The 27804-nt window shown below is 42.3% G+C and overlaps 1 protein-coding gene across 2 annotated transcripts in view; it reads left to right on the forward strand.

The window, feature by feature from the left end:
* Positions 1-285: 285 nt before the first annotated feature.
* Positions 286-27804, forward strand: part of TLK1 (tousled like kinase 1) — a 48054-nt gene continuing 20535 nt past the window's right edge. The window contains exons 1-8 of one of the 2 annotated variants that reach the window (XM_075284177.1): positions 286-422; positions 1559-1677; positions 12921-12992; positions 15706-15781; positions 22508-22554; positions 22685-22780; positions 23347-23436; positions 26623-26715. In XM_075284177.1, coding sequence (XP_075140278.1) covers positions 1564-1677; positions 12921-12992; positions 15706-15781; positions 22508-22554; positions 22685-22780; positions 23347-23436; positions 26623-26715 — 588 coding nt within the window. In that variant the 5' untranslated portion in view covers positions 286-422; positions 1559-1563. The remainder of the gene's footprint in view (positions 423-1558; positions 1678-12920; positions 12993-15705; positions 15782-22507; positions 22555-22684; positions 22781-23346; positions 23437-26622; positions 26716-27804) is intronic. The other variant, XM_075284176.1, reaches the window with a different exon arrangement.

Below are 27804 nucleotides of genomic sequence, written 5' to 3' on the forward strand. Positions count from 1 at the left end.
CACACCAGTGCTGTGCCGCCTGCAGTACCGCATGTTGTCACTTCCTGTCTGCATTCTGATAAAGAGCCAAATACGGTAAAGAAAAAAATCCTCCTGACTGACAGAGCGTGGACGCGCAGACTTCACTCACTTGTCGCCGCGCACGCCTTACAGGAGATACCAACAGTGATGGAGAGAGGGGGGGCGGCGCATGCGCGGGGAATTCTCGCGTCACCAGGAATTGGTGGCGACGCGAGACTTTTCCGGCGCATGCGCGGTCCCGTATGGTGAGTGTGTCTCCCCCCCCCCCCTAAAGGTGCCGGTACTCAGTACCCGTTGAGTACCGGCAGGGAATAAGCGCCGTGTGTATGTAGTATTGGGCGCCCATATGCTCTTGTGGCTGGCAGGCAGCGATCTGAACGGTGGGTGATGTGATCTCCTGTGTAAGTGACTAGTAGGGAAGTCTGAAGTTTGCATTTGACACTTTTTGCAAGATGGAAATGCTTCGTGCAGTGTATTACGTGCTGTAAATACGAGAGGCCTGAGCCTGGGGCCCAGCATACATTGCTCTGCCTCCCCTGCTGTGGATGGGCAAATATTTAACATTGACTGTGACCTGCACCCAGAGCAGCAGTGTAGGCCATGCTTAAAGGGCAAGTAGCCAGTGACCAGAGGATTGCATTCTGCATGCATGCACCAACAAGCATTACATATGTCAGCGCAGGCGTCAGATCTGACCCTAGACCTGCGCCCTGACCGCCTCTGACCATTGGCCGCTCTTAGACGGACGGACTGCTCCGCGCTGCTGCAAAGGATGCCACGGATTTTGATGCATTTTTTTTGGAGGAGCCATTTATCAGAAATGTCTAAACTGATGTGATCACGTGATACGAGCAACATTGCAAAAGTGGTCTGCAAATATTCAAATTTGTATTTGAAAATTTTTTTTTGCATGCATTTAAAAATTTTCAGCTTTGGGGCCTGTGCTCATTGCAGTGTCATTAACTAAGGTGAGAACCCCCAAGGCAAATGTGTCCCCCCCACCAATGACACCTGCAGGAATTGTTTGTATGTAAATGGACTTACAATTGTTATTATGTCAGGGGCAGTGCGGGCTGTCTCCTGGCCTTGCATGCACCTTGTACTGTGTCCTAATGTTTACTCTTTCCTCCCTTAGGCTATGTTCACATTTTTCACTTCCATTTTAAGAAATAGGAAAAAAAACAGCATGGCCGGATCTGTCATATGACGGACACCAATGGCACCTGACGGACTCACTGACTGGATATCATCAGTCAATTACTAGTGAAACTAGTACGGCGTGCTGCACTATTTTGTTCCTGTTTTTTCTGGAATGTCAGAACAGAACATCTAACGCAAATGTGAACAGAGCCTTAGTGTTACCGTCCTAATAATAACATGTTGAGCTTTACTTTTACCATCTTGATGGGTTCTGTTAACAAAAAATTTGCTTCAATGTATACGAATGTTTTTATAGGGTGGTTACCAATTATGTGCTGCAAACGTTAAGTTTGGTTTATAGTGGATTAATACATATTTTTATTTTTTTGCAATATAGGTGTCATGGATGAACTCCACAGTTTGGACCCAAGACGGCAGGAATTGCTAGAGGCCAGATTCACTGGGGGCGTCAGCGGCAGCACTGGAAGCACCGGTAGTTGTAGCGTTGGGGCAAAAGTAAGCGAAATAAACACTGTCTACCATTGCAGATTGGGGGATTGCCACATAACCGTGAATATTGTCTGAGTTGACAAGGTGGCGGTTTTTTCATTCTGCACACATGAAGAACGATTTTGAAGATTGTCATCTGGAATTTTGTAAATGGCCTTTGTAGAGTATGGTCATATGGCTTTTTTCTGCACAGCTTTAGCACCTCAAAACTGTGCAGGAAACTCAAAATATAGGGTTGTCCTGGGACTGTAATTTACCTCAGGCCTCATGCACACCACTATACTTTGTCAGTGGGCTAGCTGTGTTTTTCAAGGCTAGCACACTGAACCATTAATTTCTACGGCCCTATGTATTTTCTCAGGTCTGTGTTTTGGGCCGCGTCCCTGGGGCAAAACTCGAGACAGATCCCATTCCTGTCCGTTTTGCAGCCCGGGCTCACTGACATCAGAGAATAGGGCCGTAGTGGCACCCAGATGTCATCCATGTTCTGTTTAATCATGGCTCGACTATATGCATAGGTCGTGTGCATGTAACCTTACAGGTAAATTACCTGTATTGTCGAGGAGGGTAGACTATAGTAAATCCAGCTATGGGAAACAAATGCTAGTAGTGTAAATTACATTCCCTGGACAACCACTTTATGCCTGTCAGGCCAAGTTCACCTCTGCGGAGCCACAGAAATCAGCGGAGAAATAAGTCCTTATGGCAGACTTTTCTCTTTGCAGGTTTCAGTATAAAAAAACAGCGTCTGCGGGTAACTGCTGTTTTGGTGTTTGGACTTACTATTGTTCGAGCTCTCCGGTTGACCCGAATGATGGAGATCTCAGCGCAGATGTGAACCTAGTCTCATTGTGTCTAACTAGAAAATCATGGCACAGTTCAGATGGTGCAGATTTTCTTGCATGCAGTGCGGGGACGAAAATCAGCATGGTGCAGTTTCAGTGCAGAAATTGCCCCAATACTGTGGCGAGCAGCTACATACCCAATTAGCCCCATTCAAACTAACCTGCTAATCCATAGCAGGTATCTGGGCTCAGGCTGGATTTCCTGCCCTGGATACTGCACCTGGTTTTTTAATTTTTTTTTTTTCCCTGAAAAATAAGCTGTGTGAACATTCACTTTTATTGTTACCTGTTATTTCTAGCAATACCTGAATCCACCGGCATGGTGTAGAAAGTATCATGCCCTCCATGCTGCAGTCTGTGGTCCATGCTGCAGTCTGCGGTACTTTTTAATGCACCAAAACTTTTTTTTTTAGGAGGAGTTTACATGTGGCAGATTTGATGCAACAATTTTGACAACAGTTCCATTCATTTTGCTGAAGTCTGTGCCAGTTAAGGGAAATGACCCCTCAGATGAATGGAACTGATTGTTTTAGTCTTGAGATTTCTATAAAAAAAAAAAGTTATGTGTGAATACAAACTTAAACTTCCTGTACTATATTTCTAGCTCTGCAGTGTAAGATCAGGTAAGTTTGAGATTTTTTTTTTTTTTTTTTGCAGCTCTAAAGGATAATAATCGTGATTGTTCCCGCAGCGGGGAGCAGGGAGTGGTTCACATGGCGACCTTAGGGAATTGCTATATATTCAACAGCCGAATATATTGTTTAATGCAGCTCCAAAGGTGAAGCTTTGCCTTAACTCCCTCCGCTACCCATCACATGCATTATTGGGGCGTGGACCCTCTGTAGTCAGCCTGGACGCTTTATATATGTATTTTCGGAAGGTAAATGTCCAGTATCTGTGTTTAGGGAAATTTCTAAACATGACATTAGTGGTCTGTTCACACCTTCAATGTTTGATGCAATGCAGATTTATTGCTGACATCTGTTACAGGGATTTTTGCAATGCTAAAGTTAAATGCACGCAGCAATTGCTTTCTTACTTACCTGCATTGGGCCGACCATTACATTCTTTGCTCTTATGGTATACAGTGGTGACATGGATATAGGTGCATGGCAGCCATTGACCCCTGTCAGCTATATACTACTAAGAGCAGTGACTGACTGCAGTGCTCCTACGTGACATCACTGCTGCACAAAAAATGCAGTAGCCTTGGCTAAAGCAATGGAAAGGAGAATGCAGACAAGTATGAATGCATTATATTTACTAGTCCTTCCCTTTGGCCTGCATTTTATAATCCTGGACAATCCCTTTAAGTCCACATTCATTGCAGGTGAATGGATTTTTTGCAACTATGCTCATGTAAACCTAAAAAAAAATAATAATTCCTGCATATCGGAGTCTGCAAAGTGGAAATAAATGCTTCAGAATAAGTACCATGCTACTTAAAGGGGTTGTCCACCTCTTAATAGTTGATGACCTATCTTTAAGATGGTCCATCAATTTGAGGTAGGTGGGGAGGTCTAACTATAGGGAACTTTGCAGATTATACACGGATTCCAGCGTTGTTTACATGCAGGGTGTCGCACTTCTTACTCGCTGTGCTTTTCGCAGTTATGTGGTTATAGGTGTCAAAGCCATTCAAGCCTATGAGTGTGAGTGAGCACGTAAATAATGCCGGACACCATGTTTTCCTGGAAACCACTTATTTCCAGGGTTCACAACAGTTAGAGCCCTGCCGAACTTTAAAAAGTCTTAAGGACAGGGTTCAGCTTTGAAAAGGTAGAAACCCCCTTAAATTTCTTGTATTCTGCATGGAAAGCAGACATGTTAGCTCTATGGAATTGGGCTAATCTTTGTACACATCCGTAGCGCATCAGACTCCACATCCACACCAGGAATTTGGATGTCGGCCTTGAATTTCTACCATGGATCCTGTAGCAAATACGTCTAATTTGTTGTTGGATCATACCCTATAATAATTTTATTTAAGAGCGCTAAAATATTCAGCAGAACTTCACAAATCCGAGGGTCTCCTATACTTTCAAGGACTGATATTCCTAAATCTAATCCTTTCATTTAGTTCTCTGGATCTTATCTTCTGTCAGACCAAGTCAGGGAATGCGCCTGTTTTGTGAATGAAAGAAACTGGGCCCTAATCTCGGTGGCTGCATTGGAGGTATACAGTAGGTTAGGAAAATCTGCCTATTTGCCACCATTGGATGACTTGACGTATGGCATGCTATAGATGTACAGTTCTCTACGTTGCCCATTGGCTGTTACTATCAAACAAGAAATGTATACTGTGCTGTATGTGATTTAATAAATAGGAAAATACAGTCCGTCTGATTTGTGCCAGTCTGATAGAGGCTTCCGTCAGATGACTGGAGTCCCGTGGATACATTAAAGTAAGTGCCAGGCGATTCACTTGCATATATGCCAAGTGTAGCATGTAACAGGTGTATCAACAGATATCATCTGTCCAAAGCTGACCATACACATAAGATAACCATCAGCTGACCTCTTTCGGGTGACAGCTGTTCCCCCCCCCTCCCCATACATTCAGCTCAACCGTCTCATCTTATTTAAGCTCATTTTATGCGATCCACCGTTATTGACTTTGATTCCTTTAACCACATGCATGGTCTTTATGTTGTAGCAAGACGTCTTCTTTAGCGTATGCAGACGCTTTTGATTCTTCTGTTCATGTTTTAGAGATCATCATCATCAGAGGGGGCAATAATGTCTCTAGAGGGGTCATACATATACATACAGACAGTCGTATGCTTTTCTTATGAATCAATTCACATGAGACTTTTGATTGCACTTGCTGACATCTGCATATCTGGTGTCTTTTCCATGTCTCCGGGGTCTTAACTCTTCAGTTGTTGCGGTCAGATGTGACAACAACCTGAGGGACTCTGATCAAACACAAGGATTTTACCATAGACTGCAAAAAAAGCTTTGAGAAAATAAAATAGAATTTCATGTCACCCCATTTCCTAGAATTTATATAAAAATAAACAAAAGACACAAGGCATCCCGCATTGCGTTCTAGGGAGTCTTTCTCAAGAAAACTTGATATTGAACCAACTACAACCTCATATATGGAAGAAATGAATGCACTTTGTAGTACATGAGGGTCATTGTGTACACCCCGCACTGTATCATACTATCAGCTATTTAGGCTAACGTGAAACAATGTTACCCTACGAGGAAACAAGGTGCAACCTTGTTAGTGCTGCAGGTTTACAACATGGTTACATTTGCACTGATGTCACAGCATAATAATTGTTTTACCCGCACACGTGAATGATGATATGTCACCTATTTTCTGCATTGCACTCTGTGTTTGTGAACCAAAACCCTTGGGGTAAGTTCACAGAGTTTTTGTGAACTTTGTTTGTCCAGGTAGATTTAAGGGGTTGTCCGGGGTGTAGTAATTCATTTTCCTGAGATCACGTCTGATGGACCCCAGGGTACCAGTAACCTCTCGACCCCTGTGTCATGTGATCCAAAGCAGCATACCACCCCCTTCTCCCCTAATCTTACAGGTAATTAATTACTTGTGCTGACGTTACCAGAACCCCCTGGGTCCACCATAAGAGATCCCAGGGACCAGGTAAGTTAATTACTACTTGCAGACAACCCCTTTAAAGTAGACCGACCTCAGCTGTGCCTGATGAACCTCATTTGACTATCATTGGATCCGTTGGGTCTCTATCATGGTGTTGGCCATTATACTGGACCAATAGCACTACATGATGCACTGATTTTCCCAAAAAATGACAGAATTTTTCAATGAGGCCCCTAATGCACATTGGGAAAGTCTGTTTCTATTATCACATTACATTTCCATCTCAGCAAGGTTAGCCTACGCATAATAGAATGACTTCTGTTGAAAAAGAGTAAAACCTTTTTGGGGTGCATCCACATGGGACAGATCTTCTCCTGTTTTTCTTTTGTGAGTAATCTGTAGTGGGTTTTTCCACCCATATAGTAGACCCCTGATTAGAATATAATAGTACAGCCCATAGACTTGTCTATAGACTTGCATCTCACAAAAAGGAGGAAAGATGTGTCAGTCCTGTACCCCCTGGTATTCAGTTACTACTGCTGTGGTATCTCGTGTGTGAATAGTAGTTCAGAAGATTTACAGTATTACTACAGTATCTCATGATATCATCTGTGAGCGTTTACACAGTATTACTACAGCATTTCATCATATGTATGTCAGCGTATATACAGTATTACTACAGCATCTCATCATATGTATGTCAGTATATATGCAGTATTACTACAGCATCTCATATGTATGTCAGTGTATACACAGTATTACTACAGCATCTCATATGTATGTCAGTGTATACACAGTATTACTACAGCATCTCATATGTATGTCAGTGTATACACAGTATTACTACAGCATCTCATATGTATGTCATTGTATATACAGTATTACTACAGCATCTCATATGTATGTCAGTGTATACACAGTATTACTACAGCATCTCATCAAATGTATGTCAGCATATACACAGTATTACTACAGCATCTCATCATATGTATGTCAGTGTATACACAGTATTACTACAGCATCTCATCATATGTATGTCAGTGTATATACAGTATTACTATAGCATCTCATCATATGTATGTCAGTGTATATACAGTATTGCTACAGCATCTCATCATATGTATGTCAGTGTATATACAGTATTACTACAGCATCTCATCATATGTATGTCAGTGTATATACAGTATTACTACAGCATCTCATCATATGTATGTCAGTGTATATACAGTATTGCTACAGCATCTCATCATATGTATGTCAGTGTATATACAGTATTACTATAGCATCTCATATGTATGTCGGTGTATACACAGTATTACTACAGCATCTCATCATATGTATGTCAGTGTATATATAGTATTACTACAGCATCTCATCATATGTATGTCAGCGCATATACAGTATTACTACAGCATCTCATCATATGTTTGTCAGTGTATATACAGTATTACTACATCTCATCATATGTATGTCAGTGTATACACAGTATTACTACAGCATCTCATCATATGTATGTCAGTGTATACACATTATTACTACAGCATCTCATCATATGTATGTCAGTGTATATACAGTATTACTACAGCATCTCATCATATGTCAGTGTATATACAGTATTACTACAGCATCTCATCATATGTATGTCAGTGTATACACAGTATTACTACAGCATCTCATCATATGTATGTCAGTGTATACACAGTATTGCTACAGCATCTCATCATATGTATGTCAGTGTATACACATTGTTACTACAGCATCTCATCATATGTATGTCAGTGTATACACATTATTACTACAGCATCTCATCATATGCATGTCAGTGTATATACAGTATTGCTAAAGCAACTTATCATACCTGTCATTGAATAATATAGCATCTCATCATATAATCAGTCAGTGCATGTATAGTACTACTACTGTATACCATCATATTGTCAGTGTATTACTACAGCATCTCATAATGGTATTTTATATACAGTATTACTACAACATTTCATCTGTCAGTGTATATATAGCATTATTACCGCATCTCTTATTCTTCCACCTGTCCATAGGTTAGGGCGTAACTTGCTGATCAGTAGGGGTCCAAACATTATGACCCCCACTGATCACGAGAACTGGGGCGCTGTGCACCCTACTTTTGAATGGAACTGCAGGACTGACAATACGGGCCACTCCATTTATTTAAATTGGAACGTCATTTTTTTCTCTTGATCGGTGGAGGCCCCAATATTCAGACCCCTACCGATCAGCAAGGTTCTCTCTATCCTCTGAAAAGGAGGTAACTTGCTTTGACTGGAATACCTGTTCAACCGGTAACTTTATTGACAAAATGCCAACATCACCTGGAGCTAGTGCCAGCTTTATACAGTTTATTTTATAACATGAGCTAGAGCCGGGCATTAATGTTATAGTATAATGAATGGATGTGATGATGTAACACTGCTGCTCCCTGAATGTCGAGAGTCACATGAGGATGAGGAGGGTGACTGCATGTGTGAGGGTCACATGACAGACGCCATGTTTAGTTCTATTCATACACAGGACTGAGTGGAGCATGGGGGGGGGGGGAGATACCAACTGCGTGTGCCAGCAGAATACAGTATACATGTATATTAGATTTCATATTATATAATCAAAGAATATTGCACACAGAGGGGTTCTGTCGAGTTCCAAAATGAATAACGCGTGCCCTTTACTTGATGTGATCCACATTGGTCGGCAACTATGGCTGCAACTCTAGTCGCACGGTCAAAGATTTCTGGGTCATCCCAAGACTCCTTCATGGCAATGGGCAAAAGACCGCTCTTGGCGTCTGTCTTGTGAATGGAGCCCTATAGATATGTTATGGGGATATACATCAGGAGCTTTTCATGGTGTAAATGCTAAATCTAAGGGTTGAATGCAGTGTGCACGGAGCCTTATACTGGCATTATTTCCCCAAATTACCCAGCATGCTCTACAGGATAGTATTTCAGGATTGATTCGTCAGCGCTATTGCTTCTGTATTTTTCCTCGATGTGTCTCGGCCTAGAGAGGCCCCAATTGATTTACATCCGTAGTTAAAGATGTGCCAAGCCAGTAGCACCAAACAAGGAGAGCAACTTTCCAAAGGCGCCTCTTAATCACTCAGCCAGGCTATAAAAGCCTCTTACTAAAACAGCTGCAACCAGTGTGGGAAGTGCAGACCCTCTACTCAGCAATAGGATTTCTCATCTCACTGCAAAACCAAGCAGGGGCAACACAGGTAGCCCTCACACCCTAGCCCCTCTGCTACCGGAGTATATGCCTGTATTGGTACTCCATAAGTGGGTGCTCACTGTTGCATATTTGGCAATGAATCCCGTAAGCACAGAGTTAGCAGACATCCAGGCCCCCCTACAGATCAGCTGTACTGAGACAGCACAGCCCTCTATATTGTTTGAATGCCGGGTGCCGTGATGCTCACTCATGATACAGACTGTGGTGACAGGTTTTGGTGTCTGTGTAAACATTACCGAGAGCCACATTGTCTTTGTGTAGCTGATCTGCGGGGGTTCCCGGGTATCAGTCCCCTGTAAACCAAAGGATAGGCCATCAGTAGTAGAAAGCGTAGAACGTTATTAATTAGATGCATAATCTGTTGCATTTTTACTTCATTGGAATTCAGTCAGTGACTTTGTAATGAATTTGACAAGGTTCACACTAGCGTTGGCCCGTCCATTGCTCATGTCCTGACAATGAATAGGAGGACAACAGCTGTGACTTATAGAAACCGACGGACAGAATTAATTATAATGGAATCAGTTGAGGGTCCAATATTTTAACCTGAAACTGCCGGACAAAAGCCTCCAATTATAGACTCGGGTGTGAACGTAGCCTTAGAGGATCATTACTCCTTCTGACTGGCCATAACTGGAGTTGGAGTTGGTTCTCTGGCCTACCAACTCCACAGCCCTGGCCTTAGCAGTTGCAGTCTAGGACGCTCACAGATCTGAGCTTACATGGATAGCTGTGGATCACTGATTGGTCCCGCCCACTGGACTTCTAAGCCTACCGACCAGGAGTTTCCATTAACAAGTTATGCTCAATCTTTTGCAAAAAGAAACTAGATCTCAGTCTGCCGCTTGCCTTGGTCTATAACATGGTGTCCACACACTGGACAGTATTTTCAGTGTGATGGGTTCCCTAAAATATATTATACATTTTTAATTTATTTTTTTCTAGAAAGCAGAAAAAATATTGTTAGGTGTGTTGTCAGCCATCCCCGCATTCATGGACTGCCTGTAAAGTTGGTGCAGAGGGTCCGTACAAATAATTCTTTCCATGAAATTTTTATTACTTTTTTTTTTTTTTTTTGTATAATTTTTTTTTTTTTTTTAACTTTTAAGTATAAAATTATATAGGTGACCACGGGATGTGATTGCCTACCCGGTTTTGGGTAGTCATGGATATTGGAGGCTGGTCATGGGGCGATGTCCTTCAGGTCATCTAGAATAAATCACAATCTAAGAGAAGGCGCCAACTGGTCATCTCCATTGATGAGTCCATGCGGGTGAGATGGCCGGCTGCTGATCCCTTTGTTCCACTTTCACGGTAATTTATATCATGCGGCAGGGAAAAGTCACAAGAGCTTCGCCCCAAGTCTGATACTCCGAGCACAAGTTTCTCGAATCGCTTGAGGTCGTGACTCGCGTTAACCCTTTTGTTGTCCCTCTGCCGAACGTTTCTCATTAATCCCTCAATGCTCTCTAATTAATTTGGGATGTAGTCAGTGCAGGATCCATTGAGAGCAAAGGCATGTAAAACCACAAGATGGCTGAACGGGAACAATCTGTTGTCTCATTAGTAACCAGCGCTGCTGGAAGATGCATCGCTTCCTTCTTTGTGCCTTGTAAACAGTGGATGTTGCCAGGTTTTAGGTGTCAGTAGAGGTTTCATGTTGTAATGAACACAAAACAGAAGCAATTGTTGAGCGCTGATTCCTATGAATGCGGCCTGGACGGGGAGCATATTAGCAGTCTGGGAGTATTTGTGGTTTCCTCGTGAAGCGGCAGACTACACCAGGACTTAAAGGGAAATGCGTTTATTGTGCTCAGTGCTCCTCTACTTTCCTTAAGGCTGGAAACATCCAGCCGTCCATGTTATACGCACTGTACTACAGCTGCAAATCCCATCCTGTCCGCAGGTCTAATCTAGCGGTATCATCCGGACCTGCGATGCTCTAAATTCAGATTATTAATCACTAATACATGTGTAATATGGACATTGGTGGAGAAGTGTCCTATTCTTTGATAAACCTGCTTAAAGTGTTCCAGGATAACCCATTTTTTTGCAAGGAAGGTAAAAAATTTAAAAAAATCATTCTCTCCAGTCTTTGGTGCTCCGGTTTCTCCCACTGAGGTCCGGTCATGCTGCTCTAGGGCCTTTTTTTTGGCAGAAGTCCCCGCTGTATGTAACTGCTGAGGTTGATCAACTGACTAAGAGAAAGACTCGGGACATCGTCTTGCAAAAAAAAAAAAAAGATTATGCTAGCCCTTTTAAGGCTACGTTCACATCTGTGCTGGAGACTCCAAAAATCGGCGGAGGACTTCTGGTTTCAAAGCTATGAACACCAACAGCCCCCATTATAGCTGATGGCATCCACTGGGTTCCATGTGTAACCGCTGTTTTAGTGGGGCCACCTCTCCGTTATTCAGATTCCCTGATGGATATTTCATTGTTTCCATTAAAGGGATCTTCCAGGGAAATGATATTGGTGACCAGAGTGGGGCTGAGCTTATCTTCATGATTAAAAGATCATGTTTGGCTTTCCTTTTATGTTTAGGTGAACTAGTCTATGCAAGGACATGTTCAAATGGAGTTTGTTTTCCAGCCTCCCATTCGTATCTATGGGAGTATTGGGCAAAATCTGAAGATAGGATGTGATTCCTTGTCTGGGTCACCACTGATGCCAATGCCTGACTACAGTAATGTGTAGCTATGGCATGCCATTGCTCCTAATCAAAGCTGGCAGGGGAACACCAGAGCATCAGTGGTGGAGCAGCGATGGCATATCACTGAGCCTTTCTTCTCTTGGTCAACCCCTTTAACTAAAACACAGGTAAATCCCTTTTCACATCTCATTTACGGCTACGCCTGAGGTATATGTTCGGAGTATTCCCTCATGTATTCTACCAATGGGTCCATAGTCTCTCAGTGGTAAACACTGGAGGCTTCTGTCAGCGGTGCGCACCAGGGAATACTCCCAATATAGTCAAAGACACGAACGTGAGGTTGTCTGTCCACATCGCTCATCCTTATTGAGGAACAGTCAGTGTCTTCTTCTGGTTTCAGTGCCCACCTGGCATAAGGCCGACACGGGTCACTTTTTTTCAGACGGGTAGTGATGTTGTAGGTGAACAGATTTCCGTCCATTAGAGGCCTAGTAGCAGACAAGTAAGAATTGGTTACCTAAATGTAAATGGGGATGTTTCTGTAGCAGGTGCATTTAGAAGAGCGCAAAATTCTGCATCAAATCTGCCCCATGTGTACATACCCTAATCCCAAGAAAAAAAGAAATGTTCACAATGGTTTCTCAGTAACAATTTTGACTGCATATTGATTTTTTTTTTGTCATCCATTCTGTGTATTTATTGTTCTATGTGTAAATTGACAGTGGAGACATTGTATAGTTCCTACGAAGATGGTGGGTATCGCAACTATGACAAAGCACGCTTGTTTTTGGTGGTTTCTCCTATTTTCTGCCCATTATTTCCTACGTACGTGATGTGACATTGTCTCTTTTTTTAGTATGTTGTGTACCTTGCTCACGTTGTTTATTTTGCCTACCTGTGTATACTCAACAGGCCTCAACAAACAATGAAAGCTCCAACCACAGCTTTGGCAGCCTGGGTTCTTTAAGCGACAAAGAGTCAGAGGTATGTTTACCGTGTGCGGGGGACTGTGCCTTCCCTGACGCTCGCATGTATTATACTTAGCCTTTGTTCATCTTCCTTTTCCTGGAATGAGAAGAATGTTAGTAAGTGCTCATAACACAATCTTGTCACTTCTAATTTTTATTCTGCGTATTTATAGATTCCAATCACGTTTCGCCCGAGTCTGTGACGGCTGCCATTCATGCATCAGATTTCAGAATGAGGGGGCGTTTTAAAGAGCCAGTACTTTCTAATCCTAGGTTACCCATATATAGGCTCACGCTGTCTATTACCGTGCACCTGTCTGGATCCCACTGATTATGTGTATACAGAATAGACGATATAAGGTCGCTGTATATGGCCACAAAATATAGGATATGAAGCGTAAAGCAGCCCTTGGTGAAGGCTGGTTAACAGAGAGTTACTCACTTAGGGACTTGGTTAATGCAACAGACTTGAGCTCTGTTCACAATATGACAGATCCTTGATAATCCATTAGGATCGGTTTTATAAGTTAAGATCAGGATTTTTTTTTTCTACTTTCTTTGACTTATAAAGGGTCCATGACGTTTTTTGGCATCTATCCATTTTTCTATTTACTAGCTAGAATAGCGCATCAGTCTATACTATTCTGACCTTCAGAAAGCTGATGGAAAAAAATCTAATGCGAAAGTGAACAGAGCCTTAGAATTCCACAATGAAATCTTATACAAGAGAGAATAAATAGTCTGAAATGTAGAAAATGGATGTGTAATGGTGTAGATGTATTATTGGCACCCATCTCATAAGCCTACTGTATGTGCTTAGGTAGGGATGGATCCTTCTTTTTATTCTCTGTTATTTTAAGGGTTATTTTTTTCAGTATAGACTGTATGGACATCTGTGGCATTTTATATCTGATCGTGGGGTGGTCTGACACCCGACACCACCGCCGATCAGCTGCTCCTGGAACTATACAGGGGACATCATCCAGTGACAACAGAGAACATGTGATCATTAAAGATACCAGGTGTCGGACCCCACTGATACTTAGATATTGATGACCTATCCTGAGGGCAGGGCACCAGTATCTGCTGTGGGGCAGTACACAGAGGCTTTGGATTAGGGACCAGTGCAAGGCCTGGACACTTTTTTTTTAATTGGCGCCCTAATTGGCACTGTGTGTTGCACTGGTTTTCTGGCCCGAAATGGATTTTTCATACTGATGATTTATTTTTATTTTTTATGTAGATTGTGAGCCCTATATAAGAAGCACAATGTACATTTTTTTTTCTAGGAGTATGTTTTTGTAGAATGGGAGGAAATCCACGCAAACACGGGGAGAACATACAAACTCCTTGCAGATGTTGTTCCTGGCGGGATTCGAACCCAGGACTCCAGTGCTGCAAAGCTGCAGTGCTAACCACTGAGCCTCCGTGTGGCCCCTCATACTGATGATTTATCCACAGTATGTGATTCATGGAGGTCACGCGTACCCCGCACAGATCAGCTGTTCTGGCAGCTTCCAGGTTCCAGAAGATGCTCTAGTGGATAAAGAGCGCGTACACACTGCTCCTCTTCAAGTAATAGCAGCGGCACAGCAGCCCTTACAATGCATATCATTGATCCCGGCAGAATTATGGTGCTGCTCGGGGGGAAACACGGTGGCTTAGTGGTTAGCACTAAAGATGAGCGAGTACTATTCGAAATGGCCATTTCGAATAGCACGCACCCATAGGAATGAATGGAAGCATCCGGCACGCAGAATTTGCCAGCGGCTGGCTGCTTAACCCCCTGCGTGCCGGCTGCGTCCATTCATCCCTATGGGTGCGTGCTATTCGAAACAGCCATTTCGAATAGTACTCGCTCATCTCTAGTTAGCACTGCAGCCTTGCAGAGCTGGAGTCCTGGTTTCAAATCCCGCCAGGAACAACATCTGCAAGGAGTTTGTATGTTCTCCCCGTATTTGCATGGATTTCCTCCCATTCTACAAAGACATACCGATAGGAAAAAGAAATGTACATTGTGATCCCTACAATCTACATAAAAAATAAATAAAAAAAAAAGAATTGTGGTGCTGCTCATATTACTTATACAAGAGTAGCCTGTACGAGCTTCGTATCCTCGCACCAGCTTCTAGTGCTTGTAGGCTGCCGGAACAGCTGATCTGTGCAGGATCCAGATGTCAGGCCGCCATATATTGCAAATTGATGGTCATCAGTATCAAAACTCCGTTTTTGGGTACGTACACCCCTTTAGGCACAAATTTTGTTACCTTATTCATGTCCTCTAATCTAAGGGACAACCTGTCTTGGTGGTGATATGATTTGTTTAAGGCCGCATTCACACGTTACAGTCTGCGGAGGACAATTTTGATGTAGTCTTTATTGCAATTTCTTAAATTTACAGGTGAGATATATTTATTTAAAATGTTTCAGCTGTAAAATCAAAAGCTGTTCCAAAAAAACACAAAACGACAATTTTTCCCAATCTGCGCTGTGTGAATGCTCCCTATATAGGGTATATAGTCACACGGTGCAGTTGTTTTGCGCCGGGCACCACTCATCGTATCTCAATACTGCATGGTAAAAACTGCAGCGTAACTGCACTGTGTGCATACACCCTAAGCCTTGGTTTCTTCCTTGTGAAATATCCGCAAGCCTGTATTAAGCTTCCAGTTTAGGAGAATTAATTGTGAATGATTGATTCTTTCTTTTCATTTGATCATGTGTTTTAGACTCCAGAGAAGAAACAGCCAGACTCTTCAAGGGGGAGGAAGCGGAAAGCTGAGAATCAGAATGAAAGCAGTCAAGGTAATGTAAATGTTTAATCTGGGTAATGAAAGGGATTTAATTATATGGCAGAATATATTCTATTTAATGGAATATCCTAATGTAGTCTGTCTGTTGTGACTCTTAAAAATGAAAGGGATTTATGAATCTGCCAAAAAAGAAAAAATGTCTTTGTTTCCCGTACCAGCCAATCCCTGCACAGCTTTCATATTCCAGGAGCAGTGTATGAAATGAAAGCTGAGCTGTGATTGGTTACTATGGACAATAAAGGCCTTCTCTCTATTAGACAGTTTTTATAAAGCTACCCATTTTTCCTTTTGCAGGGGTTGTCTTGTTATGGACATATATCCCCTATCCGTATAAGTGACCAATTGCTGGGGTCCCTAACCCCCCCCCCCCCCCCCAAAGCCTCCTTGTGAATGAAGCACCAGTGCATTTGCGCGACCAGCTATGCATTCACTTCTATGGGGCTGCAGGCACTGCTGGTCACACAAGCACACTGACATTTCATTCACGAGGTGGCTTTTGGGGGACTTTCGGCCCCCCGTCCTCATGTTGACTGGGGGACTGCACCATTTGGATACTTATTCCATGTCCTGTGTATTAGTGTCCATAATAGCACATCCCCTTTAAGCTCAGATTGTTTGATCTTACATTGCTAAGTTATTCATTCAGAATGGGAGACATTCTCTTTATCAGTGTGGTTCCGCGTGCTCGGATTCCCACTGGATCCTATTGAAGAGGGTTAACCTGCTTTTGTAGTAAAAACCCTTTTAATTGTTTTGTTAAGGCCGGGTTCACACAGAGTATTTTGGCTTGTAATGTGGTACATAGACGCCGCGGGAGCTTTTGAAAATAATGGGAGCGTACACGGCCCGCAAAAGCTCCCGCGGCGTCTACGCTCCACATTACGAACCAAAATACTCCGTGTGAACCCGGCTTAAGAGGTCAGCCATGTCCTGCCCAGTTAACTATGCCCAGTTTAAAGTTCGTTCGGGGGTGCCAATAGTTTTGTCATAGGGAAGGTCTGTGCCATAAAGTGGCCTCCGATATACATAGGCTGTCTTGTGATATAAAACATATATAGTGCAGTATGCTTGATTGTGGTTGCCCATTGTATAGGTTCATCAACCAAAAAATGTTATACAAATGTTTCAGGCCTATATCAAACGGAAATAATGAAAAACATAAAAAAATCCTCCGCTCCAGTAAAGTGATATCAAACCGTTAGCCCTATAGAAGACCTGGGAATAGGAGTGCTCAAGCTTTATTCCCAAATATAACAGTGCATCACAGGCGGAGTTGTAAAAGACCATGTTTGCTTATATGTTGGAATACTTGAAGCGCACTTACCGGAGTCATAGCCAAGTATTATTAGTGCTGTGAGTAAGAGCACTTGAAATGTTCGAAACGCGTAAACCAACATGGGCTTTTACTGCCGATCCTGTGATACATTTGAGAGTAAAAGAATGTTATTAATAAATATAGTCAAGTGCAGTCAATATGAGAATATGAAACAAATGTCAGGCCATAAAAAAAATAGTAAAATTTCATGATTTAGAATCTGTTAAAGGATCTTTCATGTTCTCATGCACATGTGGTTTTAGGTGTCCTGGGGCTGGAGATATCGGTGCCATTAGTTTCAGCGCTGATCTCTGCCCACTGTCCGAAGGGCGTTCTTGACAATCTAGCTGGGCTGTGAGGAATCCTCCTTCCCTGACAGTACTGTCCATAGCCTTGTACTGTCAATGGGGACGTACCTTACTGCTGAGTCCCCTCAGTACAAATCTATGGATGGTTACGGCCGGGGGGATGGGGGGGGTGGTTGCCAAATGTGCACGTAACCTTACATTCTGGGGTAATCCCATCCAGCATATATTTTCCATATCTTCCAAAAGGGTATCCCTAATTTTTCAGAAACTACTGTTCATTGAAGGTTGCGCTACATCCATAGGCTGCCATTGGAATGGACTCGATTTGTAGGCCAGTCTTTAGTCTGGTTAGTAGACCTGCCATGTGGACCTCGGCCGGCCCCGCTGTGTTGTATGATCACTCCAGCTGCTTAACCTAAGCGAGTCCATTAATCGCAATTACCTGATAATTTATGTAGAGTGCCTCCAACCCCAGGGCTAATCTTCTACATTACTAGGTTGTGTAAGTGAATTAAGGTGCCCCCTACGGAGAGGGTAATTCCCCACCATCAAATGAGACACAAAATGCTTTTACTTCACTTCCTAATTGATATATTATACGAACGCGTTAATTCGGAGATGAAGACCAGGATATAGGTATTGAGCGTCTCTGGTTTGGACGCCATTTAACAGCATTAAAAATAGATGTGGATCCAATTTATTTTACAAACTCTCCTCAGGTCTTCGCTCATTATTTAATTCCGCTGCCTGCAGCATTTCTGCTCTTGTCTGATCACGGTGACACCGTGTAGGTGAGATCCTGTCTAATCATCCCATAGCTACCGGCGTCTTTGTCTCAGATCCATTGACCAGTACTGGGAAGCTTTTGTATTACAGCCTGGTAGCAGCAGGTTTTATTCCCACGTGTAACGCACTGACACTTCTGCAGGTATTAAAAAAAGCTGCAATATGTAACGTCTAATATCTGGATCTATGTGCATAAGGGCCTTTGCCTTAAGGTGGCCAAACTCCTTAAATAGCTGTCAGCCCAACTCTTGTCTGACTCGCAGCTATTCGTCTCCCCTTGGCTCGGCCGTGTATGGCAGCAGATTATTCCCGTAAGAACAAGGTATTGGACAGTTTAAAGGGATTGTATCACCAAAAAAATGACCTATTTTATAAACCAAGTTTTTAGGTTTCATTTTTTAAAGAATTTTAGATAAGTTTTTGCGTTTTTCATGTCACTATCTGTATTTAAAGGAATGATCAAGTTTCTACAATTGATGGCCTGTCATTAGGATAGGTCATCAATGTTCGATCTGCGGAAGACCCCTGGCTCCCTGGATATATGCTATACTAGGACCTGCACTGTCATGGTATAGGTGATCTGTGGAGGAATAGACCCCAAACAGATGTAATATTGATGGCCAATACTAATGATAGAACATCAGTTGTAGAAACTGGATAGCCCCTTTAAAAAAAAAACAAAAAAAAACAGAAAAAGTACCATATCTGGCGATTTTCACTCAGGCCCCCTCTGAAGTTTTGGGGTTTTTTTTGCAGCAGTTGCCTAATTCACATCACAAGCAAGACAGGTGGAATTACAATGGAGGTTAACACCTCTATAGATAACACCCATAGTGCTCCATCCTTATATCCACTACTCGCATTAGATGGTGTCACAGGTTATCTACCCCCTCCCCTCCTCTTAGACCAGATCTAAGAAACTCTTCCATAGACCTCACTAAGGGCGGGTTCACATCTGCACCCCGGTCTCCGCTTTCAGTTTCCATCTTCTGCCCAAGAAACTGGACAGGAGACAGAAACCGGCAGTCGTCATTTTTAAAACCCATTCATTTGAATGGATTGCAAAGTGTCCGCCCGTGAGCGTTTTATGGTTTCCGCGGCGTTACTGTTTTTGTTTTTTTTTAACCGGACACAAAGTCGGACATGCAGGACTTTGGTTTAAAAAAAAAAAAAAAAACGGTTTCGCTGCGGAAACCACAAAACGCTCACGGGCGGACACGATCCGCCCGGTTTCTGTCTCCTGTCGGCAGAAGATGGAAACTGAAAGCTGAAATCGGGCGCAGGTGTGACCCCGCCCTAAGTTGTTTATAAACTATGGCTGTGACTATGCTGTAAAGTCTATCACAGGAGAAACTCAAGCAAGATGGCCGCTCCCATAATCCTGTACAGAATAAAGCAAATCTATAAGCAGAAAATTAAAAACAGATTAGAAAAAAAAAGTGATAATCTCAGTATCTGGTTTCAATAAATAGATTACAAATTGGCGACAAATTTGTTTTAAAATCCAACTTGTCTGATCCTTCTTTGCCCTGACATCTGTTACTGCAGAGAGTCAGGTCACCTAAGGATACGTCATCACTGTACAATTTTGGACAAACCCTTTAACCTGAATAGGTCCAGAGTTTTATGCAGAAATTTTTGTATAAGGCTGTGTTCACATCTGGTCTAAGTGTTATGTCTGGAGTATGTGCTAAGGAATTAGTGCATATGGCAGATTTACAATCGTATTCCATGGACCAAATGTTGTAGAGCAGGTCTTATCTTGCTCTTTGACACTGGAGCAAAACTGAATCCCGTATTGGGGGCGGAAGAGACTCAGACATCATTACGCTATAAAACCGCGCCCCCTTGTAGCTGTATACTCCAACCACATACTGTCTATTTAACTAATGGCTTGGAAGCATCCATATATCTTATTAATATATACTTATTACCAGCTTAGCACCGCTCCCTTGTCGTGAAAAGGTTTCACCACTGACCTTGAACATGACCGCTGACCGAGGCGACCCTACCACACCCATCTGTAGCTACCATATAGATAAAGCCGACAACCATCTTAAAACTTCATAGTTCTCCCTAGTGCAGACTTGTATCATGTACTATACCTCTATGTCTGTGAAGAGAAGTAGGTGATATAGAATTGTGTATTGGGTGTATGTACCATATTTGTTTGGCTTTATGACATAATTAGACATATTTTATCTATATAATTATTTACTATTATTTCATTTTTCTTGGTAATATAGAGCCAACATATTCCACAGTGCTGTAATACATCCTTTATGAGTAGTGGGTGCACCAGGGTCTTAGATCAAGTAATTCACTGTACCATATTAATAGGAATAATCAAGTGGAGAAATGAACCAGAGTAATAATACTAGGTACAATTGGGAACAAGCCTAGACCAAACAGGCGCTTGTATTGAGGGACAAGGAGATTCTTCATTAAGTTTTTCCTTTTAACAAGTCACGGTAAGGCTCTAGTAGTTAGAAAATCGTAAATTAATCGATCGGCAGCGGACGGATGTATAGACCTATAGCTTTATGGATTATATGTATGCACCTTGAGCTCCATGGGTGACATAGTTTACATGTATGAACCTATAGCTTTCTTAATGACTGTGGTATGTGTGGACTTATAGCTCTATGGAGGACTTAATTTGGTCCTATAGCTTTATATAGGAAAGAAGAAAAAGAAAAAACACAGCCACCCCGAATTATTTTCAGCAATAGTCAAATGTCTTTCAAAAAACCAAGATTACAAACGGAGCACTTACTTTTCCAAGGATTAACTGCACAGATTCATCATTCCACCGGCTGGGAACGTGTTAACACATTGGTAGTATGTAGTAAAAGAGGAAAATCCAGCGAATCCTTCTTGAATAAAATCTTGTTTTTTTTTATTAATTGCAAAAAACTTTAAAATGCAGCGTAATTCACAGACAAGGATGGTATATGAAAAAAGGTAGTGGATTTGGTCAGTAGCTGACGCGTTTCGAGAGGAATAGCTAACTCATACTGCCAATGAAGTGTTCATATATAGGCAAGTATCGAGTGACAAGACAGCTGAAATCATTGATGCCTAATAGTATGGTAATTAGAAACACTCCTACATACACACAATGTACAATAAAAACAAATCAAGAAAACTAGACAAATATTCGGCACTATCATGGAAACACCATGAATATAGGACAGAATGATATGAGCGATTTATAGTTAATTTCTCCATTTATCAAAACTGGATACTGCAACGAACACCCTATATAGAAATACAAGTGTGAAAACAATGATATACATTCATTAAAACCCTTATCTTTATTATCTTATTAAAATGCATTGACATCCTGGTTGCATAACATAAGAAAAGCTTGATTCCCATAAAAAATGTGGCGCGGTCCGACACTCATGTTGGTGCACAGTAAGGAAAAATTAAGCAATAGTAATGTATAGAATCTCCCATAAAATAGTGGGAAAAAAAAGAAGCTTTAAAAAAATATAATAAAAAAATAAAAGTTGTAAATCCCTCCTTTCCCTAGAATACATATAAAAGTAGAAAGTTACTGTGAAATACATTATACACATTAGGTATCCCTGTGTCTGACAGTGCCCGGTCTACTGAGTATAGGGGATCTGCAGTGCTCCTGTTCTGTCGGGAAGGGGTTAATAGGAGCACTGCAGATCCCCTATATTCAGCCAGGCTGAATTCCACGTGGGGGAAAAAAAAAACCAGTCCTCAAGCTCAGGGAAGGGGCAGACAGACAACCAAAACACCCCCCTCCCCTTCCCCAGCACCTACTGTACCCAAAAACTTCAACCATTTTAATTTTTGAAATTTTCCAGTAGCTGCTGCATTCCCTCCCCCTCCCCCCTCGGCTTATACTCGAGTCAATAAGTTTTCCCAGTTTTTTGTGGTAAAATTAGGGGGGCGGCTTATACTCGGGTCGGCTTATACTCGTGTATATACGGTAATTTATCCAAACTGTCTGAAAAGACCTGAGTTGGATCTGTAGTGAAACGCCTATAAGTATTGGAATCATTAAGAATGGAATAAGCTGCTTTCTACTACCTTTTTTTTTATATGCCAGCCTCGTCTGTGAATTATGCTGCATTTTAAAGTTTTTTGGAATTAATAAAAAAAAAAAAACAAGATTATATTCAAGAAGGATTTGCTGGATTTTCGTCTTTTACTACATACTACCTATAGCTTTATGGTTGACCTAATTCTATGTATAGACCCGTAGTTGTATGGCTGACTTAATCCTATACTTGAGGTTGTCACCAATGCTTTTTTACTTTCTCTTTCATAGGAAAGAACAGCGGTAACCGAGGTCACAAGATCAGCGACTATTTTGATGTAAGTTAGATATAACTGTATAACATGGCGGTATTGACATGTATTGGGAAATCTACTGCTTTACCTCCAGATACATTGCATATGCACTTGTCATCGGTATATTCCTTTAACCTTGCCTTGTGTTTTTCAGTATCAAGCTGGGAATGGTTCCAGTCCAGTTAGAGGCCTACCTCCTTCAATACGGTCTCCTCAGAATTCCCACTCACATTCCACACCTTCATCTTCTGTGAGTTTTAGCATTGTATGTACTATGAGATGTTTAGCTCCGTCATCAGAAATATTCTCTGCGTTATTCTAGGATTCCATTGATATTATGGAGTGGGTATCTGAAACGTCACATGACCCTTGTCCTTCATTACCACCGCCGCTGTACACCATAAATGGCAGATGTGGCGGATACAACATTGTTCACATACGACACTGATGGGATTAATAAAGTAGAATATCAAGTCAGATATTTCTCTATGATCATCCCTTGGTGTACTCCAGTATTGATGGGGGCCCAAATTACCCTCTTTAACTTCTTAAAATAAAAAAATAAAAAAAAAACTTGGCCCTGTTCGGCAAAGGTCATTCATAAAAATGCTATTACAGTATAATTGACAGATTTGCCCTTTGCAGGAAACACAAAAGTTGCCCGTTAATGGGGTATTTCTGAAATTTCCCCACTGTGGGACTATTAAAGGATTTTTTTATCTTATCTTATTCGTGTGCTTTATCTGTATGGTCTTTCCTTTACACTTCTTCCAAATAATACTGGTATGTGTTTTCTTAATTTTCATTTTGCTATAGGTTCGACAGAACAGCCCTTCGCCTACTACGTTAGCGTTTGGGGACCATCTTATGACACCCACAAAGCAGTTATCTTATAAACTAATTCAAGTGAGTGTCCTTTTTTTATTTGTTGCTATATTCTTTGCGGTTTATTGGTCTATTTCAGATTACCTTTAAAGGGATTCTATCATTAAAACTGAATTTTTTTCTGCCTATCACATAGGAATTGTCTTAAGAAAGGCTATTCTTCTCTGCGCCGTCGTTCGGTATATAATCCAGTTTTCGTCAGTATGCAAATTAGTTCTCTCGCAGCACTGGGGGCAGGCACCAGCACTCAAACAGCACTGGGGGCGTCCCCAATGCTGCAAGAGAACTCTCCAGCGCCGCCTCCATCTTCTTCAGGAACGGGTCTTTTTCGCGTCTTCTTCCAGCAGTGGCTTCAAACTTCTAGGCCTTGGGCAGCCAACTGTGCATGTCTGCCAGCCACAAGAAAATGGCCACTTACAATACTGTGTAAGCAGCCATTTTCTTGTGGCCCACGGGTATGCGCAATCGGCTTTCAGTCCTCCATTAAAAAATGGCTGTTGTCACAGATATGTTCCCCAACTACCATCCCCCTACAGGCATTACTAGAAGCAATGCTGAATATTCTCCTGTATGGAAAAGAAGGCTCTGCACAGTCTGTGATGGGTTTGATCCTACGTGCTGCCATTTTCTGGTAATGCCTGTGGGGAAAAGAAGACACATAGAAAACCCCTGAAATCCAGTGGCAGTCCTGGGGATGGATAAGGCATTCCTGTGACTTACAGATAGCATCCCTAAAGATAAAAGTGGTCATTTTGTGATTTAAGGACCAGAGGGTCACATCTCTGGAACATACTGTAGATCCAGGCTCTCGGGTGAAGGACACCAGGTAAATTTACATTCTGATTACCGGTATATATATGCTAGGGGTGTATTTTTAGCAGCACCCTTAAGATGACATGCTTATGTATATAGCTCAAGCATGACGTGGCAAGAGCCTCAGAGTAATATAGAAATGAAGTGTACTGTAAATGATTGATGTCTATGGGGTCGTGCCGCGGCCTGTATCCTTTGTCAAAAACGTTAACTTCAAAGACTGTAATGAATGTCAAATTACAACAGTTCACAGCTCTCTGGAATCTGTGAAGATAACTTGAATAGACACTACAATAACTTGCATTGAAACTTATTAGCTCCTTGGGCTGCGGCACAAGACACCCAAAGACTCAGTTGCAGATCCGCAAAGTCCTCCGTCTGATGTCTTGTTTTGAAAGGCGCTGTAGAGCCAACAGACGTGTCCAGGCTGGGTTCACACTTGCAGGGTTTTTAGTTGATCTGAAGAGTGGATATAAGCGAGTGCTGAATTTCTTCTGCTTTAGGGCTATTGAGTTCCTTCCTTCCATATTCCTCAGTGCCCTGTTATTTAGTTGGGGGTCTATACATCTTCTAGGATTCTTGCTGTCATCTATTTTAGCCCTGTTTTGCAGGTTTCCTTCTTCAAGGGCTCCTTATGACAGGCAGGTTATTGCCGTGACAGATTCCAGGAGCATCCTTGTGAATCCTCAAACCCTAAAAAGACATGTGCAAGGAACGTTAATGGAGTATTGTCAGAGTTACAGCTGTTACTTCTGCCTGCTTGTTAGTTTTTATCTGAAACAGGTGGTAGACTAAGGCTCTGTTCACATCTGTGACATCGTTTCTGTCCTAAACAAGAACCATAACACTGTCAAGGATTTGTTGCATAAAGGACATCGGCGGCGATTACTTATAATGGGGTCCATCAGGGTTTATGGCTTGGAAAAATGCAACTTCTCCTTGTAAAGAATGATGAAATCTGTTCCATCCCAGCTCCCTGGATGTGTTAGCAAATACTTGTATTCCCAATGACATAAGAATCGGGGAGCATCTTTGCAGTGCATTACGCTGTTCCTCTGTTATTCCTCCTAGACATCTAGCAATATACTTAAGGGGTTGGCCAGGAATTTTTATTTATGGCCAACGTTTGGGAACACCATAAGCATCTGATCAGTGGGTGTCCACAAGCATCTCCTGCATGCCCGTACTATACACTACATGGAGAAGGAGGCAGATAGCGCTTGCTACCTTATAGAGGTCAGGAGCTAGTACCGCAGCTTAGCTCCTATTGGCTTCAGTGACAGCTGGGCTGCATTTACAGTGCCCGACCCCTATACAGGCACCGAGCCATCAACTTCTGGCCCCATGCGGCGTATAGAACAGGCATTGGAAGTGGATCCGAACAGCTGATGCGTACACGAGACACCTCTTACTCCCCTACTGATAACAAAATGATGGCCTATCCATAAATAAAAATTCCTAGCCATCCCCTTTAACAAGTGAGCGTTACTATTCCTAATGTCAGTAGAGTGTCTCTGTCTATTCAGTGCGAATAATGTCCTATAGCTAAAAGTGACGCCTAGATGTCTGTCTGTTCATTTATTTTCAGGAAGAATAACAGAGAAATGACACAACACACAGGGGTTAAAAAAAATAAAAATAAGAATTGCTATGTGCCTGTGCTCTATGTACATAGAGCATTCCCTTGTCTCCAGCTGTGTAATACTGGATGGTAGGATATGGCCACAAATACAAAGTATTATACAAAGGTTATTAGAAAAATCCAGTTACTGTATATAGTACATTGAGATTTATTGTATAAAAAGTTGCAGATTCAATTCTTTGTTGATCCCCTTTGTTATCCAGTAGGTAGATCCAATAAGACTTTGTCCAAATTACTCCTTCTTTTTGGGATATTTAGACCCTTGTTTGTATAGAGTGCTTAACTGCAAAAATATTTCAGCCCTCTGCATACGACATGATATGGGGGCAGAGTTTGCTGACAATGCAGTTAGTGGATTCTATAGGGGCTTCTGATTCTTTAGGATAGGACCTGCTCTATAATCATCCATGTTACTGGAACGGAATGGATCAGAAGCTCCGATAGACGTGAATGCAAAACGGATTGCACTTGGTGGTCACTCCGACTGTATTTAGTTGCAAACCTAGCTCCACATCAGACGCACACTCGCTCGTGTGCATGGAGCCTTAGAGACAGGTCGCACTATTGACTTGAGTTGACTGTCCAAAATAGCACTGAGCAGTGCTCTGCTAGGGGTGGTCTCACAGAAGTTGGCCGGTATGCATTATATATGACCGGATTCAAAATCTGTTACTGAAAATATTATCCGAATGAACAACTAGGCTAGTTTGGTCTTCATACCCTCCTATGAACATTCTTTGTATGTCTTGCAGACTGATCTCACAATGCTGAAGCTCGCTGCCCTAGAAAGTAATAAAAACCAGGATCTGGAAAAAAAAGAAGGAAGAATAGACGATTTGCTCAGGGTGAGTAATGTGCATTACTAAAGAAGTAAAACTTCCCCTGTGGCTTTACTGTTACAAACATGTGTGCAGGTATATGTGGACATGTGCATATACCAGGTCTCCAGTACGGTATACCTACATTGCAGACACAGGTTTTAGCCTTTTGGAGGTGTCAGCTCTGATGGTTTTGGCTGAATATACACAGTTAAAGGCCAGCGCACACAGTGCGACCATCTCCACCACCACATCCACCTTCAATGGCCAATAATTAAACAATTTTGCAGGTAAAACCGAGGCTATACCCAAAACATTGAATGGGCCATTGGATTCTGTGGGTGTGGGGGCTTCAGGCTCTGTCGTGGATAAGGTGCTGGCTCCACATTGTTGGTAAAGTGGGTCAGACAATGGTGTTATATCTTAAAGAGGACCTTTCATGGATTTGGGCACATGCGGTGTTATATACCGCTGGAAAGCTGACAGTGTGCTGAATTCAGTGCACTTTCAGCTTTCCCGATCTGTGCCCTGTGTAAAGCGCTATCGGTCCTGGTACCGTAGCTCTTTACAGTCAGAAGGGCGTTTCTGACAGTCAGTCAGGAACGTCCTTCTCCCCAGCAGCACCTATAGCGCTGTACAGTGTGAGCGGGGAGGAACGCCCCCCCCCCCCCCTCCTGATAATACTCATCTATGGACCAGCACTGTGAGCAGAGGGAGGGGGCGTTCCTCCCCGCTCACACGGTACAGCGCTATAGGCACTGCTGGGAAGAAGGACGTTCCTGACTGACTGTCCTTCTGACTGTACCGGCACCGATAGCTCTTCACCCGGGGCACAGCGCAGTGCACTGTTGGCTTTCCAGCGGTATATAACACCGCATGTGCCCAAATCAATGAAAGGTCCTCTTTAACTATTTACCACCTGTGTCCATGTGAAATGGCTCTTTTAAGGTACAGTATGTATAGTTTTGGATAATAGTTGCTATAGAAGCACTAATCCATCTGTGCTAATATATATGTACAGACTAAGACCTTGCACCTAGATAAGAGGGGAAACCTCTCAATTCAGCTGTTATGTCTAATCCATCTTTTGCAATGCTCTATGAGGAGTACTGAGCA

Source organism: Leptodactylus fuscus, chromosome 8 (genome assembly GCF_031893055.1).
Source record: "Leptodactylus fuscus isolate aLepFus1 chromosome 8, aLepFus1.hap2, whole genome shotgun sequence".
Taxonomy (NCBI): domain Eukaryota; kingdom Metazoa; phylum Chordata; class Amphibia; order Anura; family Leptodactylidae; genus Leptodactylus; species Leptodactylus fuscus.